At 56.8% G+C, this 19,120-nt stretch overlaps 1 protein-coding gene across 1 annotated transcript in view; it reads left to right on the top strand.

Moving 5' to 3' along the window:
• pwp2h (PWP2 small subunit processome component) overlaps nucleotides 1-15,675 on the top strand; it is an 18,092-nt gene extending 2,417 nt beyond the window's left edge. Inside the window, exons 2-11 of the mRNA XM_078408613.1 lie at nucleotides 376-562; nucleotides 1,289-1,439; nucleotides 2,817-2,997; nucleotides 3,522-3,667; nucleotides 4,757-4,864; nucleotides 6,253-6,318; nucleotides 7,270-7,488; nucleotides 7,981-8,131; nucleotides 11,415-11,489; nucleotides 14,687-15,675. Coding sequence (XP_078264739.1) covers nucleotides 376-562; nucleotides 1,289-1,439; nucleotides 2,817-2,997; nucleotides 3,522-3,667; nucleotides 4,757-4,864; nucleotides 6,253-6,318; nucleotides 7,270-7,488; nucleotides 7,981-8,131; nucleotides 11,415-11,489; nucleotides 14,687-14,891 — 1,489 coding nt within the window. The 3' untranslated portion in view covers nucleotides 14,892-15,675. The remainder of the gene's footprint in view (nucleotides 1-375; nucleotides 563-1,288; nucleotides 1,440-2,816; nucleotides 2,998-3,521; nucleotides 3,668-4,756; nucleotides 4,865-6,252; nucleotides 6,319-7,269; nucleotides 7,489-7,980; nucleotides 8,132-11,414; nucleotides 11,490-14,686) is intronic.
• The last annotated feature ends 3,445 nt before the right edge of the window (nucleotides 15,676-19,120 follow it).

Below are 19,120 nucleotides of genomic sequence, written 5' to 3'. Positions count from 1 at the left end.
CCCTGGCCCTGAGGGTCACTCCCCTCTCCTCCCTCCGCTGCCTCAGGGGGTCTGGGGTAGATGGTGCTGGGGAGTTCCACAGCCTTAGCTACAGGGGGAGGTTGGCGATGTTGCCCTCCATTGAGATGCCAGTCTCATCTGCCCACCATGACTCTAACCCCCTCTGCCCGCACGGCCCGCCAATGTTCGTGTTCGTAAGTTCATAAGGGACAGGAACAGAATGAGGCCATTCGGCCCATCAAGTCCACTCGGCCATTCGGTCCAGGCTGATCTATCCCTCCCTGTTAACCCCGTTCCCCTGCCTTCTCCCTGTAACCCCCGGCTCCCCGTGCTGATGGAGAATGTTGTTGTTGTCTGAGCTGCCGTTGGCCGTAGGGGAGTGCTGGACATAGGTGTTGTGCTCGCCCACTGCAGGTACAGGAACTTCCGCACCTTCACATCCCCCCGGCTGGCCCAGTTCTCCTGCCTGGCGCTCGACCCCAGCGGCGAGATCGTGTGTGCCGGCGCGCGGGACTCCTTCGAGGTGTTCGTCTGGTCCATGCAGAGTGGCAGGTTGCTCGATGTAAGGCTCATCCTTCCCCTCCTGTGCCTGCGTGTGCGTGTGTGTGTGTACTCAGCGTGTGTGTGCATTGGTGTGAGCATGTGAGCACATACGGATGTGTGCTTGCCACGTGTATGCTCATGTATGTGCGTGTGGTGTCAGTATGCATGTGTGTGCGGAGTGGTGCCTGTGCGTGCGTCCATGTGTTGGTGTGTGTGTATCTGTGTGTTGATGCATGTGTATCTTTGTTGGTGTGTGTATCTGTGTTGGCGTGTGTGCGCGTGTCTCTCTGACCCGGTGTGATGGTATGTGTGTATCTGTGTGTGTGTATCAGTGTGTTGGTGCGTGTGTATCTGTGTTGGTGTGTGTTGTGTGTTGGTGCATGTGTATCTGTGTTGGTGTGTGTTGCGTGTGTATCTGTGTGTTGCGTGTGTATCTGTGGGTTGGTGCGTGTGTATCTGTGTTGTGTGTATCTGTGTTGTGTGTGTTTTGTATGTATCTGTGTGTTGCGTGTGTATCTGTGTGTTGGTGCGTGTGTATCTGTTGTGTATCTGTTGGTGTGTGTTTTGTATGTATCTGTGTTGCGTGTGTATCTGTGTGTTGGTGCGTGTGTATCTGTTGGTGTGTTTTGTATGTATCTGTTGCGTGTGTATCTGTGTTGGTGCGTGTGTGTTGCGTGTTGTGTGTATCTGTGTGTTGGTGCGCGTGTGTGCGTGTCTCTCTGACCCGGTGTGTGTTGGGCGGCAGGTGCTAGCTGGACACGAGGGGCCGGTGAGTGGTCTGAGCTTCAGCCCGACCCAGGGCATCCTGGCCAGCGCGTCCTGGGACAAGACGGTCAAGCTGTGGGACATGCAGGACAGCTGGAGTACCAGGGAGACCCTCCGCCTCGGCTCTGACGGTGAGTTCCCATCACCCCACACCCCCGCTGTGTCACTGCTACGGCCACCGGTCAGTGTACGCACAGACCAGTATACGCACAGACCAGTGTACGCACAGACCGGTCAGTGTACGCGCAGACCAGTGTGCGCGCAGACCGGTCAGTGTACGAGCAGACCGGTCAGTGTACGCGCAGACCGGTCAGTGTACGCGCAGACCGGTCAGTGTACGCACAGACCAGTGTACACGCAGACCGGTCAGTGTACGCACAGACCAGTGTACACGCAGACCGGTCAGTGTACAAGCAGACCAGTGTGCGCGCAGACCGGTCAGTGTACGCGCAGACCGGTCAGTGTACGCGCAGACCAGTGTACGCGCAGACCGGTCAGTGTACGCGCAGACCGGTCAGTGTACGCGCAGACCGGTGTACGCGCAGGACCGGTCAGTGTACGCCCAGACCGGTCAGTGTACGCGCAGACCAGTGTACGCACATACTAGTGTACGCACAGACCGGTCAGTGTACGCGCAGAGGGTAGCTGGGGGGGAGAAGGGGTGGGACGGGTGTGGGAGGGAGTATGGGTGTTGGTGTTGTATGATGCTCCCCCTTATCTCTGCCCTCCCCCATTGCCGTTGTCCGTGGCTGGCAGTCAGCTTCGGGGGCGGGGAGGGGGGGTGTAGGTGGGGGGGAGTGTAGGTGGGGTGGGGGTGTCGGTGGGTGGGGTTGGGGGTGTAGATGGTGGGGGTGCAGGCGGCGTCCCCCTCACTGCTGCCCTCTGCTGTCCAGGGTTGGCGGTCAGCTGTGGGAAGTCGGGGTGGGGCTGTAGGTGGGGGGGGGGGCGGGGGGGGTGGTGGTGTAGGTGGGGGGGGTTGTAGGTGGGGGTGCAGGTGGGGTGGGGGTGTAGGTGGGGTGGGGGTGTAGGTGGGGGGGGGGTGTAGGTGGGGTGGGGGTGCAGGTGGGGTGGGGGTGTAGGTGGGGGTGTAGGTGGGGTGGGGGTGCAGGTGGGGTGGGGGTGTAGGTGGCATCCCCTCACTACTGCCCTCTGCTGTCCAGGGCTGGCGGTCAGCTGTGGGGGGTGTAGGTGAGGGGGGGGGGTGTAGGTGGGGTGGGGGGGGTGCAGGTGGGGTGGGGGTGTAGGTGGGGTGGGGGTGTAGGTGGGGTGGGGGGTGCAGGTGGGGTGGGGGTGCAGGTGGGGTGGGGGTGTAGGTGGGGGTGCAGGTGGGGTGGGGGTGTAGATTGGGGGGGGGGTTGTAGGTGGTGTCCCCTCACTGCTGCCCTCTGCTATCCAGGGCTGGCAGTCAGCTGTGGGGTGTCGGGGGGGGGGGTGGGGAGTCGGTGGGGGGGTGTAGATGGGGGGGGGGTGTAGGTGGTGTCCCCTCACTGCTGCCCTCTGCTGTCCAGGCCTGGCGGTCAGCTTCCGGCCTGACGGGGGTGAGCTGGCGGTGGCCACGCTGGACGGCAACATCACGCTGTGGGACCACGGCCGCGGTGTCCAGACCGGCTCCATCGAGGGGCAGCACCACCTGCACAGCGGCCGCAGAGAGCTGGACATGGTGACCGCACGGCACTCCGCCAAGAGCAGGTCAGCCCGCACGGGGGGGGAGGGGGAGAGATGGGGGGGGGGGCGGGGAGGGGGAGAGATGGGGGGGGAGGGGGAGAGATGGGGGGGGGGGGGCGGGGAGGGGGAGAGATGGGGGGGCGGGGAGGGGGAGAGATGGGGGGGGCGGGGAGGGGGAGAGATGAGGGGGGGGCGGGGAGGGGGAGAGATGGAAGGGAGAGGGGGGCAGGGATGGAGAGGGGGAGGGATGGGGGCTGAGGGCAGGGGAGAGGGAGGTGAGGGTGTGTGTTCCTCTGTGTGGTGGGGGGCTGCTGATGGGGCGGGGGTGCCAGCCTACACGAGATATGGGGGGGGGGGGTCCCCGGGCCAGGGCTGACTGTGTGACCCCCCCCCCCACAGGGTGTACTCCACGATGCACTACTCTGTGGACAGGGGTGTGGAGGGAGGGGGGGAGGGGAGGGGGTTCCCTGGGTTGGGGGCTGGGGTGGGGAGGGGGAGGGATCCCTGGGCCAGTGCTGACTGTGTGACCCCCCCCCCCCCACCCACAGGGCGTACTCCACGCTGTGCTACTCTGCAGACGGGGGGTGGGTGCTGGCGGGGGGTCAGTCTCGCTACGTCTGCATCTACAACGTGAAGGAGCAGATCCTCGTCAAGAGCTTCGAAATATCCTGCAACCTCTCACTGGACGGCATGGGAGGTGAGACACTGACCCACACACACACTGACCCACACACACACACACTGACCCACACACACACTGACCCACACACACACTGACCCACACACACACTGACCCACACACACACTGACCCACACACACACTGACCCACACACACACTGACCCACACACACACTGACCCACACACACACTGACCCACACACACACTGACCCACACACACACTGACCCACACACACACTGACCCACACACACACTGACCCACACACACACTGACCCACACACACACTGACCCACACACACACTGACCCACACACACACACTGACCCACACACACACTGACCCACACACACACTGACCCACACACACACTGACCCACACACACACTGACCCACACACACACACACTGACCCACACACACACACACTGACCCACACACACACACACTGACCCACACACACACACACACTGACCCACACACACACTGACCCACACACACACTGACCCACACACACACTGACCCACACACACACTGACCCACACACACACTGACCCACACACACACTGACCCACACACACACTGACCCACACACACACTGACCCACACACACACTGACCCACACACACACACACACTGACCCACACACACACACACTGACCCACACACACACACACTGACCCACACACACACTGACCCACACACACACTGACCCACACACACACACACACACTGACCCACACACACACTGACCCACACACACACTGACCCACACACACACTGACCCACACACACACTGACCAACACACACACACTGACCCACACACACACTGACCCACACACACACACACACACTGACCCCACACACACACTGACCCACACACACACACTGACCCACACACACACACTGACACACACACACACACACTGACACACACACACACTGACCCACACACACACTGACCCACACACACACACACTGACACACACACACACACACACACTGACACACACACTGACCCACACACACACACACTGACCCACACACACACACACTGACACACACACACACACACTCTCGCACACTCACACTCTCTGCTTCTGTTGCAGGAGTTTCTGGACCGCAGGAAGATGACTGAGTTTGGGAGTGTGGCGCTGATCGACGAGGGGGCCGGTGAAGATGGAGTGGCACTACCCCTCCCGGGGGTGAAGAAGGGTGAGGGGGGGGGATGGAGGTGAAGGAGGGGTGAGGGGAGTGGGTGAAGGGTGATGGGAGGTGGGGTGAGGAAGGCAGGGAGGGGCTGGGAGTGAAGGAGGGAGGGGTGGGGAGGGGAGGGGGCTGTGACTGTCGTTCCCGTTGTGTGTTGAGCTGAGCTGCTGCAGGACCTGGGGCGGTGAGGGATGGGGGTCGTGACACACGGTCACACACCCACACACACACACACACACACACACACTGACACACACACACACACAGTGACACACACACACACACACACACACACACACAGTGACACACACACACACACACACTGACACACACACACACACACACACACAGTGACACACACACACACACACACACACACACACAGTGACACACACACACACACACACACACACAGTGACACACACACACACACAGTGACACACACACACACACACACTGACACACACACGCACACACACACACACACACACACTGACACACACACACACACACACACACACACACACACACTGACACACACACACACACACACACACTGACACACACACACACACACACACTGACACACACACACACACACACACACACACACTGACACACACACACACACACACTGACACACACACACACACACACACTGACACACACACACACACGGTGGCTCACAGGCCAGGGCACGGCAATGCACAAAACACCACCATCAATGTGTCCATCACAGGGGGCTTCATTGGCATCCCCCCCCCCCCCCCCAAAACACAACGACACAAAAATATATAAACAAACGATCAATAATAGCCAAGGCACGGTGGCGCAGCGGTAGAGTTGCCGCCTTACAGCGAATGCAGCGCCGGAGACCCGGGTTCCATCCCGACTACGGGCGCCGTCTGTACGGAGTTTGTACGTTCTCCCCGTGACCTGCGTGGGTTTTCTCCGAGATCTCCGGTTTCCTCCCACACTCCAAAGACGTGCAGGTTTGTAGGTTAATTGGCTTGGTGTAAGTGTAAAAATTGTCCCTAATGTGTGTAGGATAGTGTTAGTGTGCGGGGATCGCTGGTCGGCGCGGAGTCGATGGGCCGAAGGGCCTGTTTCCGCACTGTATCTCTAAACTAAAGAGTCAGTGTGCTCTCTACTGAACTGGAGAAGGTCACAGGAGTATTTGTTGACGAACTGAATCTCCTCAAAGTGAGAAGGGCTTTCTTCATGGGGTGAGGTCTCCTGCTATTGTGGGAGGGGGGGGGTCTGGTTGGGGCACGGGGAGGGGGGGGTAGTTGGTTTGTGGTGGAGGTGAAGGTTCGGGGGGGTGTGAGGTGTTTGTGGCCACAGGCGGGGGTTGCGGCCGCACTGACCACACTGACCGTGTCCATTCCCACCAGGAGACATGAGCCGGCGCCACTTCAAGCCCGAAATCCGAGTCACCTGTCTCCGCTTCTCACCCACAGGTAAGCAACGCCCCCCCCCCCCCAAACACCACACACAGCCCCCCCCCAAACACCACACACAGCCCCCCCCAAACACCACACACAGCCCCCCCTCAAACACCACACACAGCCCCCCCCCCAACACCCGCTCACAGCCCCCCCCAAACACCACACACAGCCCCCCCCCAAACACCACACACAGCCCCCCCCAAACACCACACACAGCCCCCCCCAAACACCACACACAGCCCCCCCAAACACCACACAGCCCCCCCCCCCAAACACCACACACAGCCCCCCCCAAACACCACACACAGCCCCCCCCCCAAACACCACACACAGCCCCCCCCCAAACACCACACACAGCCCCCCCCCCAAACACCACACACAGCCCCCCCCCAACACCCGCTCACAGCCCCCCCCAAACACCACAGACAGCCCCCCCCAAACACCACACACAGCCCCCCCCCCCAAACACCACACACAGCCCCCCTCCCAAACACCACACACAGCCCCCCCCCAAACACCACACACAGCCCCCCCCCCCCAAACACCACACACAGCCCCCCCCCCCAAACACCACACACAGCCCCCCCCACACCGCCCGTCACACTCCCCCAGGGCAGGGACAGCACGGGGTAGACACAGAGTTCACTCTGTCCTCACTGTTGTGTGTGTGTGTTGTGTGTGTGTGCGTGTGTGTGTGTTGTGTGTGTGTGCGTGTGTGTGTGTGCGTGCGTGCTTGTGTGTGCGTGCTTGTGTGTGCGTGTTTGTGTATGCATGTGTGTATGCATGTGTGTATGCATGTGTGTGCGTGCGCGTGCGTGCGTGTATGCGTGTGTGCGTGCGTGTGTGTATGCATGTGTGTATGCATGTGTGCGTGCGTGCGTGCGTGTGTGTGCGTGCTTGTGTGCGTGTGTGTGTACGTGTATGCGTGTGTGTGCATGCGTGTGTGTGCGTGCGTGTGCGTAGGGCGTAGCTGGGCGGCCACGAGCACGGAGGGGCTGCTGATCTTCTCGCTGGACGGGGGGGTGGTGTTTGACCCGTACGATCTGGACGAGGAGGTGACGCCGGTCAGCGTGCGGCGGGTGCTGCGGCGCGGCGAGTTCACGCTGGCCATCGCCATGGCCTTCCGCCTCAACGAGGACAAGCTCACGTTGGAGGTGCTGGAGGGCGTGCCCCACGGAGACGGTGAGTGTGGGGGGGCTGGGGTGAGGGGGCGCCATGCTCTGGGGGGATGGGGGTGAGGGAGGGGCATTGAGGGGGCGCGTCGTCATGGGGGGGTGAGGGAGGGGCATTGAGGGGGCGCGTCGTCATGGGGGGGTGAGGGAGGGGCATTGAGGGGGCGCGTCGTCATGGGGGGGTGAGGGAGGGGCATTGAGGGGGCGCGTCGTCATGGGGGGGGTGAGGGAGGGGCATTGAGGGGGCGTGTCGTCTTGGGGGGGTGAGGGAGCGCTGTGCTCTGGGGGGGTGGGGGTGAGGGGGCGTGTCGTCGTGCGGGGGGAGGGGCGGGGGTGAAGGAGCACATCGTTGTGGGGGGGTGAGGGAGCGCTGCGTGTAGGGAGGGGTGCTGGCGGTACTGAGGGCGTGCCGGCTCGGCAGTGACCCCCATCTCCTCTCTCTCTGTCTCTCTCTCCCCCTCTCTCTCTCTCTCTCTCTCTCTCTCTCTCTCTCCCCCCACAGTCGGCATGGTGTGCTCCACTCTCCCCCTGCTGTACGTGGGGAAGCTGCTGGGCTTCATGGCAGCCGTGTTGGAGAGCTCGCGGCACCTGGAGTTCTTCCTGTCGTGGGCTGAACAACTGCTGAGTCTGCACGGGCAGCAGCTGAAGGCCCGGTGAGTGGAGAGAGGGACTGGCGATGGCAGCGCTGCCCTGTCTGTCTGTGTGTACACACCTTCCCAGGTGCTGCCCTGTCTGTCTGTGTGTACACACCTTCCCAGGTGCTGCCCTGTCTGTGTGTACACACCTTCCCAAGTCAAGTCAAGTCAAATTTATTTGTCACATACACATACTCGATGTGCAGTGAAATGAAAGTGGCAATGCCTGCGGGTTGTGCACAAAAAGAATTACAGTTACAGCATATAAATAAAGTTAATAAGTTACTAAACATAGCACAAAAAGTGTCGACAAAAATTTAGTCTCTGGGGTTATAAAAGTTGACAGTCCTGATGGCCTGTGGGAAGAAGCTCCGTCTCATCCTCTCCGTTTTCACAGCGTGACAGCGGAGGCGTTTGCCTGATCGTAGCATCTGGAACAGTCCGTTACTGGGGTGGCAGGGGTCCCTCATGATCTTGCTTGCTCTGGATCTGCACCTCCTGATGTATAGGTCCTGCAGGGGGACGAGTGTAGTTCCCATGGTGCGTTCTGCCGAACGCACTACTCTCTGCAGGGCCATCCTGTCCTGGGCAGAGCTGTTCCCAAACCAGACTGTAATGTTGCCGGACAGGATGCTCTCTACAGCCCCAGAGTAGAAGCAATGAAGGATCCTCTGAGACACTCTGAATTTCCTCAGTTGTCTAAGGTGGTCAAGGCGCTGCTTAGCCTTACCCACCAGTGCGGCAATGTGCGTTGCCCACGTCAGATCCTCTGCGATGCGGACTCCCAAGTATTTGAAACTGCTCACCCTATCCACAATAGACCCATTTATCTCCAGTGGCGTGTACGTCCTTGGATGTTTAGCCCTTCTGAAGTCCACAATCAGCTCCTTTGTTTTAGTGACATTCAAGAGGAGGCTATTGTCCTGACACCAGAGTGCCAGATCAGCCACCTCCTCCCGGTAGGCCTTCTCATCGTTGTTGGAGATCCGGCCCACCACCACAGTGTCATCAGCAAACTTGATGATGGAGTTTGAGCTGAACCTGGCCCTACAGTCATGTGTGTACAGGGAGTACAGTAGGGGGCTAAGGACGCAGCCCTGGGGGGATCCTATGTTCAGGGTGAGGGAGCTAGATGTGTGTTCCCCCATCCTGACCACTTGGGGCCTGGCAGTGAGAAAGTCCAGGACCCAGGCACACAGAGGGGTGCTAAGCCCCAGTTCCAGCAGCTTCTCAACCAGTCTGCTGGGGACTATTGTGTTGAATGCTGAACTAAAGTCAATGAACAGCATCCTCACATAGCCCCTCTGGCTGTCCAGATGAGAGAGAGCGGTGTGTAGAACCTGGGAGACCGCATCATCCGTGGACCTGTTCGGACAGTATGCGAACTGTAGTGGGTCCATGTTGCGAGGAAGGAGGGCGCAGATGTGCTTCTTGACTAACCTCTCAAAGCATTTCATGACAACCGAGGTGAGGGCCACCGGTCGGTAGTCATTTAAACACGCTGGAGAGGCATTCTTTGGCACCGGTACAATGATGGATCTTTTGAAGCATGCAGGGACCACGGACTTGGCCAAGGAGAGGTTGAATATTGTGGTGAGCACTGGAGCAAGCTGAGTAGCACAAGACTTTAGTACTCGCCCAGATATACCATCTGGGCCTCCAGCTTTCCTCGTGTTCACACGCGTCAGAGCCCACCTCACCTCATGCTCGGACACCGAGAATGTGTGCACATCCCCGGCGGTGGATCCCCCTCCAGCCTCGCTAGCCAGCGCCCCTTCGGTGCTGTTTTTAGACGGCGAGCTGGTGGTGTTACCCGTCTCAAACCGTGCGTAAAAAGAGTTCAGGTCATCAGCTAAGGAGGAGCCGGCACTTCCGGTTGAGGGGGTGCTGGACCTGTAGCTAGTTATAGTCCGTAGCCCCTGCCAAAGGCGCCTGGTGTCCTGCTGCTCCATCTGTGACTCCATCTTGTTCCGGTACCTCTTTTTTGCGTCCTTCACTGCCCTTCGCAGTCGGTAGGACTCTCCCTTGTAGTCGTCCATGTTGCCGGATGCCAGGCCGGAGTTGTAAGCAGCGGTGCGAGCATTCAAGGCCACGCGAATAGACCTGTCCACCCAGGGTTTTTGGTTAGGGAAGATACTGACCCTTACCGTGGGGATGATGGTATCGGCTATTGTGGCAATGAAGTCCGTAACCGCTTCCGCAAACTCATTTACGTCTCTGGAACTTTCTTGGTGCTGCCCTGTCTGTCTGTGTGTACACACCATCCCAGGTGCTGCCCTGTCTGTCTGTGTGTACACACCATCCCAGGTGCTGCCCTGTCTGGTAGACACACAATGCTGGAGTAACTCAGCGGGTCGGGCAGCATCTGGAGAGAAGGAACGGGTGACGTTGGGGTCTCTGTGGAATGGGTGACGTTTCGGGGCAAGACCGAAAGCAAATGGAATGTTGGCCTTCATAGCAAGAGGAGTTGAGTATAGGAGCAAAGAGGTCCTTCTGCAGTTGTACAGGGCCCTAGTGAGACCGCACCTGGAGTAACTGTGCAGTTTTGGTCTCCAAATTTGAGGAAGGATATTCTTGCTATCGAGGGCGTGCAGCGTAGGTTCACTAGGTTAATTCCCGGAATGGCGGGACTGTCGTATGTTGAAAGACTGGAGCGACTAGGTTTGTATACACTGGAATTTAGAAGGATGAGAGGGGATCTTATCGAAACGTATAAGATTATTAAGGGGTTGGACATGTTAGGGGCAGGAAACATGTTCCCAATGTTGGGGGAGTCCAGAACCAGGGGCCCCAGTTTAAGAATAAGGGGTCGGCCATTTAGAACTGAGATGAGGAAAAACTTTTTCAGTCAGAGAGTTGTGAATCTGTGGAATTCTCTGCCTCAGAAGGCAGTGGAGGCCAATTCTCTGAATGCATTCAAGAGAGAGCTGGATAAAGCTCTTAAGGATAGCGGAGTCAGGGGGTATGGGGAGAAGGCAGGAACGGGGTACTGATTGAGAATGATCAGCCATGATCACAGTGAATGGTGGTGCTGGCTCGAAGGGCCGAATGGCCTCCTCCTGCACCTATTGTCTATTGACCTGTCCCCTGTCTGTGTGTACACACCATAAACTACTAGCGGGAGTGGAGGTGTGGGGAGAGGTGTCTGAGAGAGGGTGAGGGAAGAGACCGAGGTGGTGGGGGGGGGGGGGCAGAGACCCTCGAGGGTGGGGGTAGACTGAGCGAGGGTGGGAGGTGACCAGGGGGGAGGGGGAGGGTGAGACTGGGAATGACCCTCTCTCTCTCTCTCTCGCTCCCACAGCTCGGTGGAGTTGCTGCCGGCCATCCAGTCTCTGCAGAGAAGCATCCAGCGCCACTACGACAGCGTGTCCAAACTGTGAGTGCGTGCACCCCACACCTCCCCCCACCCCCCCCAACCGCCCCGCCCCCGTCTCCCTCTGCATACAACTCTCCCCATACACCCCGTCCCCTCAATCCCACAGCACATCCTTCCTCAGATACGGGGCCCACAATTGCTCACAGTATTCCAAATGTGGCCTGACCAGCGCCTTGTACAGCCCCAGCATCACACACACACCCCTGTGACCAGCGCCTTGTACAGCCTCACACACACACACACCCCTGTGACCAGCACCTTGTACAGCCCCAGCATCACACACACACCTGTGACCAGCACCTTGTACAGCCCCAGCATCACACACCCCCCTGTGACCAGCGCCTTGTACAGCCCCAGCATCACACACACCCCTGTGACCAGCACCTTGTACAGCCCCAGCATCACACACACACACCTGTGACCAGCACCTTGTACAGCCCCAGCATCACACACCCCCCTGTGACCAGCACCTTTGTACAGCCCTAGCAGGGAAGACTGTGGAACAGCAATGGCAGGTATTCCTGGGAATAATGCAGAAGTTGCAGGATCAATTTGTCCCAAAGAGGAGGAAAGATTCTAAGGGGAGTAAGAGGCACCCGTGGCTGACAAGGGAAGTCAAGGACAACATAAAAATAAAAGGGAAGAAGTACAACAAAGCAAAGAAGAGTGGGAAGCCAGAGGATTGGGACTCTTTTAAAGAGCAACACAAGATGACTAAAAAGGCAATACGGGGAGAAAAGATGAGGTACGAGGGTAAACTAGCCAATAATATAAAGGAGGATAGCAAAAGGTTTTTTAGGTACGTGAAGAGGAAAAAAATAGTCACGGCAAATGTGGGTCCCTTGAAGACAGAAGCAGGGGAATTTATTATGGGGAACAAGGAAATGGCAGACGAGTTGAACGGGTACTTTGGATCTGTCTTCACTGAGGAGGATACAAACAATCTCCCAGATGTTCTAGTGGCCAGAGATCCTAGGGTGACAGAGGAACTGGAGGAAATCCACATTAGGCAGGAAAAAGTTTTGGGTAGACTGATGGGACTCAAGGCTGATAAATCCCCAGGGCCTGATGGTCTGCATCCCAGGGTGTTTAAGGAGGTGGCTCTAGAAATTGTGGACGCATTAGTGATTATTTTCCAATGTTCTATAGATTCAGGATCAGTTCCTGTGGATTGGAGGGTAGCTAATGTTATCCCACTTTTCAAGAAAGGAGGGAGAGAGAAAACGGGAAATTATAGACCAGTTAGTCTGACATCAGTGGTGGGGAAGATGCTGGAGTCAATTATAAAAGACGAAATTGCTGAGCATTTGGATAGCAGTAACAGGATCGTTCCGAGTCAGCATGGATTTACGAAGGGGAAATCATGCTTGACAAATCTACTGGAATTTTTTGAGGATGTAACTAGGAAAATTGACAGGAGAGAGCCGATGGATGTGGTGTACCTCGACTTTCAGAAAGCCTTCGACAAGGTCCCACATAGGAGATTAGTGGGCAAAATTAGAGCACATGGTATTGGAGGTAGGGTACTGACATGGATAGAAAGTTGGTTGACAGACAGAAAGCAAAGAGTGGGGATAAATGGGTCCCTTTCAGAATGGCAGGCAGTGACTAGTGGGGTACCACAAGGCTCGGTGTTGGGACCGCAGCTATTTACAATATACATCAATGACTTGGATGAAGGGATTAAAAGTACCATTAGCAAATTTGCAGATGATACAAAGCTGGGTGGTAGTGTGAACTGTGAGGAAGATGCTATGAGGTTGCAGGGTGACTTGGACAGGTTGTGTGAGTGGGCGGATGCATGGCAGATGCAGTTTAATGTGGATAAGTGTGAGGTTATCCACTTTGGTGGTAAGAATAGGAAGATAGATTATTATCTGAATGGTGTCAAGTTAGGAAAAGGGGTCGTACAACGTGATCTGGGTGAACTAGTGCATCAGTCACTGAAAGGAAGCATGCAGGTACAGCAGGCAGTGAAGAAAGCCAATGGAATGTTGGCCTTCATAACAAGAGGAGTTGAGTATAGGAGCAAAGAGGTCCTTCTGCAGTTGTACAGGGCCCTAGTGAGACCGCACCTGGAGTACTGTGTGCAGTTTTGGTCTCCAAATTTGAGGAAGGATATTCTTGCTATTGAGGGCGTGCAGCGTAGGTTTACTAGGTTAATTCCCGGAATGGCGGGACTATCATATGTTGAAAGACTGGAGCGACTAGGCTTGTATACACTGGAATTTAGAAGGATGAGAGGGGATCTTATCGAAACGTATAAGATTATTAAGGGGTTGGACACGTTAGAGGCAGGAAACATGTTCCCAATGTTGGGGGAGTCCAGAACCAGGGGCCACAGTTTAAGAATAAGGGGTAGGCCATTTAGAACGGAGATGAGGAAAAACCATTTCAGTCAGAGAGTTGTGAATCTGTGGAATTCTCTGCCTCAGAAGGCAGTGGAGGAAAATTCTCTGAATGCATTCAAGAGAGAGTTAGATAGAGCTCTTAAGGATAGCGGAGTGAGGGGGTATGGGGAGAAGGCAGGAACGGGGTACTGATTGAGAATGATCAGCCATGATCACATTGAATGGCAGTGCTGGCTTGAGGGGCCGAATGGCCTCCTCCTACACCTATTGTCTATCACACACACCCCTGTGACCAGCGCCTTGTACAGCATCACACACACCCCTGTTTTTGTGCACAAGCCCTCTTGAAATAACTGCCAGCATTGCGTTTGTGTTCCAGGCACCGTCCACCCTGCCCCGTGCACCCCCTTTACCCTGTGTCCCTGCCCAGTGTTCGGGGCGGGGGTGAGTCACAGAGTGACACAATGTGGAAACAGGCCCTTCAGCCCAACTTGCCCACACCGGCCAACATGTCCCAGCTACACTAGTCCCACCTGCCTGCACTTGGTCCATATCCCTCCAAACTTGTCCTATCCATGTACCTGTCCAACTGTTTCTTAAATGATGGGATAGTCCCAGCCTCAACTACCTCCTCTGGCAGCTCGTTCCATACACCCACCACCCTCTGTGTGAAACAGTTACCCCTCAGATTCCCATTAAATCTTTTCCCCTTCACCTTAAACCTATGTCCTCTGGTCCTCGATTCCCCGACTCTGGGCAAGAGACTCTGTGCGTCTACCCGGGTTTGTCCGCGCCGCGCTGCGCCGCCGTGTTTCACCGACCCCTGCCTGTGTGTGGCGGCTTTAGGTGCGAGTGGAACCGCTACAACATGCGCTACACGCTGGCCCTGGCGCAGCAGCGAGGCCTGAAACGCCCAGCGGGGATGGACGAGGGGATGGAGGAGGGGAGTCACGTTGACTCTGACGCTTCCAGCGCCAACGACGACCAGCTCACGGACGGCAGCGACTGGGGGACGCACCCCACACACGGGGTGACACCGACACTGATATAGACCCTCTCCACTCACCCCTCACCCCCCCTCCCCTCACCCCCCCACACACAGGGTGACACCGACACTGATATAGACCCTCTCCACTCACCCCCTCCCCATCCCCCCCTCACCCCCCCACACACAGGGTGACACCGACACTGATATAGACCCTCTCCCTCACCCCCTCACCCCCCCACACACAGGGTGACACCGACACTGATATAGACCCTCCCTCTCACCCCCCCTCCCCCTCACCCCCCCTTCACTCACCCCCCCTTCACTCACCCCCCCACACACGGGGTGACACCGACACTGATATAGACCCTCCCTCTCACCCCCCCTCCCCCTCACCCCCTCACCCCCCCTTCACTCACCCCCCCACACACGGGGTGACACCGACACTGATATAGACCCTCCCCATCCCCCTCGTCCCCTCCCTTCCCCTCGTCCCCTCCCTCCCCCTCGCCCCTCACCCCCCCCCCACTTCCCCCCTCCCACTTCCCCCCTCCCTTCAACCACACAGGCCGCTGCCTGCCAGGAGTCTGTGCTCAGTACCTTCCAGCAAGGTGTTGTCAGGTGCTGTGTGGACTGCACAGGTGTGGCCACTCAGGTGCTGCGTGTGGACTGCACAGGTGTGGCCACTCAGGTGCTGTGTGGACTGGTCTGTTCCCGGCCGTGCCAGTGTATGACAGGAGCTTCACTCCACTGGTGATTCCTGAGGTCGCTCCGCACTATTCTGTAGCTGTGGCCACCTGTTCTGTCGGTGGAACTGATGTCGATGTACATGATGTATAATAAATTTGTGATACAGCGTGGTGGGTTTTGACGTGAAGTTTGTTGACACAGAGTGCTGGAGTAACTCAGCGGGTCAGGCAGCATCTCGGGAGAGAAGGAATGGGTGACGTCTCAGGTCGACGTGTTTCACATTGGGTCAGCTTGACACGCTCCTCAAACTTGTGTGTGGAGAGGGGGAAGATTTCAAGGAGACCAGAAATTGATCTATCTAAAACACAGCGGACAGATACACTTGGGCAGCTTACACCCCAGCGGTATGAACATTGATCCCTCTAACTTCAAGTAACCCTTGTCTTCCATCTCTCCCCCATCCTAGTTCTCCCACCAGTCTGAATGTCATAGAGTGATACAGTGCAGAAACAGGCCCTTCGGCCCAACTCGCCCACACCGGCCAACATGACCCAGCTACACTAGTCCCACCTGCCTGCGTTTGGTCCATATCCCTCCAAACCTGTCCTATCCATGTACCCATCCAACTGTTTCTTAAATGTTGGGATAGTCCCAGCCTCAACTACCTCCTCTGGCAGCTCGTTCCATATACCCACCACCCTCTGTGTGAAAAAGTTGCCCCTCCGATTCCTATTAAATCTTTTCCCCTTCACCTTGAAACTATGTCCTCTGGTCCTCGATTCCCCGACTCTGGGCAAGAGACTCTGTGCATCTACCCGATCTATTCCTCTCATGATTTTGTACACCTCTATAAGATCTCCCCTCATCCTCCTGCGCTCCATGGAATAGAGACCCAGCCTGCTCAACCTCTCCCTGTAGCTCACACCCTCTAGTCCTGGCAACATCCTGGTAAATCTGCCCTGATCACATGTTATTTGTGTATGCCTCGTTGTCACCTTCCCCTGCGCTGTGAGGCAGCAACTCTGTCGCTGCGCCACCGTGCTGTCCACACGAAGCAGAAGGTGGATCAGCTGGGACTATTCCCTGGAGCAAAGGAGGCTGTGGGGGGGGCTTATATAGTTTTATAAATTTAGGAGAGGCATTGATGGGCCAAAGAGCTGGAGTCTGTTTCTTGTGGAAGGACTCTGAAGTTATGGAGGGATATGGACCAAGCGCAGGCAGGTGGGACTAGTGTAGCTGGGACATTGTGGGCCGAAGGGCCTGTTTCCACACTGTATCACTCTATGGCTCTAAGTTTGAGGCCGCAGGGTTTAATGTGGGTTTCAACTGGGAGGGGTAGAGGGTTGTGCATCTTTACGATTCTTTATTGCAGAGAGTTTAGTTTAGTGATACAGCGCGGAAACAGGCCTTTCGGCCCACCGTGTCCGCACCGCCCAGCGATCCCCGCTCACTAACACTATCCTACACCCACTGGGGACAATTTTTACATTTACCAAGCCAATTAACCTACAAACCTGCACGTCTTTGGATTGTGGAAGGAAACCGAAGATCTCGGAGAAAACCCACGCAGGTCACGGGGAGAACGTACAAACTCCGTACAGACGGCGCCCGTAGTCGGGATGGAACCCGGGTCTCCGGCGCTGCATTCGCTGCAAGGCAGCAACTCTACCGCTGCGCCACCGTGACCACAAGTTGTGGAGGCTGGATGAATGGATCTGTTTAAGATGGGTGTCGATAAACGTGTGAGAAGTGGCGGAGTTGACAGAGAGGAGTTGAAACCCGGAGTGGTCACGGTGATCAAAAGAATTGATCGACTGGGCTTATATTCACTGGAATTTAGAAGGATGGGAGGGAATCTTATGGAAACATTTTAAATTCTTAAGGGATTGGACAGGCTAGATGCAGGAAACATGTTCCCGATGTTGGGGGAGTCCAGAACCAGGGGTCACCGTTTAACAATAAGGGCTAGGCCATTTAGGACTGAGATGAAGAAAAACGTTTTCACCCAGAGAGTTGTGAATCTGTGGAACTCTCTGCCACAGAGGGCAGTGGAGGCTGATTCTCTGGATGTTTTCAAGAGAAAGTTAGATTTAGCTCTTTGGGCTAACGGAATCAAGGGATATGGGGAGAAAGCAGGAACGGGGGGGGGCACTGACTTTGGATGATCAGCCATGATCACATTGATCATAGGGGCTCAAAAAGCCTCCTGCACCTATTTTCTATATTTCTTTGACATTGGGTGGAGGTGCAGGCTCGAGGGGGGGTGGGGGGGTGCAGGCTCGAGGGGGGGGGGTGCAGGCTCGAGGGGGGGGGGGGGGGTTGCTGACGCCTGGTGCTATTTTCCTGTCCCTCTGGCAGCAGCTGGTCGCTGTGGGGAAGATTAAATGGGAACGACATGGAGTCGGGCAGACCTGTTTTGAAACCGAAAGCTAAGAAAGGTCTGATCATGTTAATTTAAGGCAGCAAATCATTCAACGGTACAAAGAAATTTGCTTGTAAGTGCTTGACATGAATAGATAGATGGTGCTATGGCGAGTCCGAAACTTGTTGGTTGTAGACGAAGTTTATTGCAGCCGCAATACACGAATACAGAGTTAAACAACAAGTTACAGGACAACCATCACAAACTTACTGTCTTCCTTGAAGACTTCGCCGAACTGACTAAAACGGGCGCCAAACGCGCACCTGACATCGCTGGCCAATCAGCGATGTCGTTCCCTGGACCAATCCCCATGGTCGCGTTCCCACGTGACCTCACTGGCCAATCCGAGGGTTCGACGACCTGGACCATTCTCTATGGTCGCTACATGACCCCCCCCAGAACCCGAGGTGCGGAACCTAGCAGGGAGCCGGATTTCGCGACCATAACGAGTACGGAGAGTGACAGCCTGAACCACAGGAGCCGGAGGTTCCGGACTTGGTGGAACGGCCGGAACGAGAGGTTCTGGAGGAACTACCGGAACGGGGGGTCCTGGAGGAACTGCCGAAACGGGGGGTCCTGGAGGAACTGCCGGAACGGGGGGTCCTGGAGGAACTGCCGGAACGGGGGTTTCCGGACTGGGCGGAACTAACGGAGGTCGGCCTCTCCTAGGGGTTTGACCGACCAGGACTGGTTGATCCGGGTCCAAATGGGCCGGTTTGAGCCGGGACACCGAGACGAGTTCACTCTTGCCGCCCATGTCCAAGGTGAAAGTAGCCGTCCCCTTACGTAAAACCCGGAACGGCCCTTGATAGACCCTCTGCAACGGGGCGCGATGGGCATCTTTACGCAGAAAAACAAACTCACAGTCCTTCAGGGAAGACGGTTCATGTACCATGGGACACCCATGACGTGAAGTCGGAACTGGAGCCAGGGAGCCCACCCGTTCCCGGAGAGATGCTAACGCTGATGGGACTGTAGGGAGCAGGTCTGAAGGGTCCGGAAACAGATCTCCGGGTACTCGAAGGGTCGAGCCATATACTAGCTCTGCGGACGACGCACCGAGATCTGGCTTAGGAGCAGTCCGGATGCCTAAAAGAACCCAAGGGAGCTGGTCTACCCAGTCCGGGCCTTCAAGCCTTGCACTGAGGGACGCCTTAAGTTGGCGGTGGAACCTTTCTACGAG

The sequence above is a fragment of the Rhinoraja longicauda genome, chromosome 12 (genome assembly GCF_053455715.1).
Source record: "Rhinoraja longicauda isolate Sanriku21f chromosome 12, sRhiLon1.1, whole genome shotgun sequence".
In the NCBI taxonomy this organism is placed as follows: Eukaryota; Metazoa; Chordata; class Chondrichthyes; order Rajiformes; family Arhynchobatidae; genus Rhinoraja; species Rhinoraja longicauda.
Note: the sequence above shows the minus strand (reverse complement) of the source record. Positions and strands in the feature narration are given on the sequence as shown.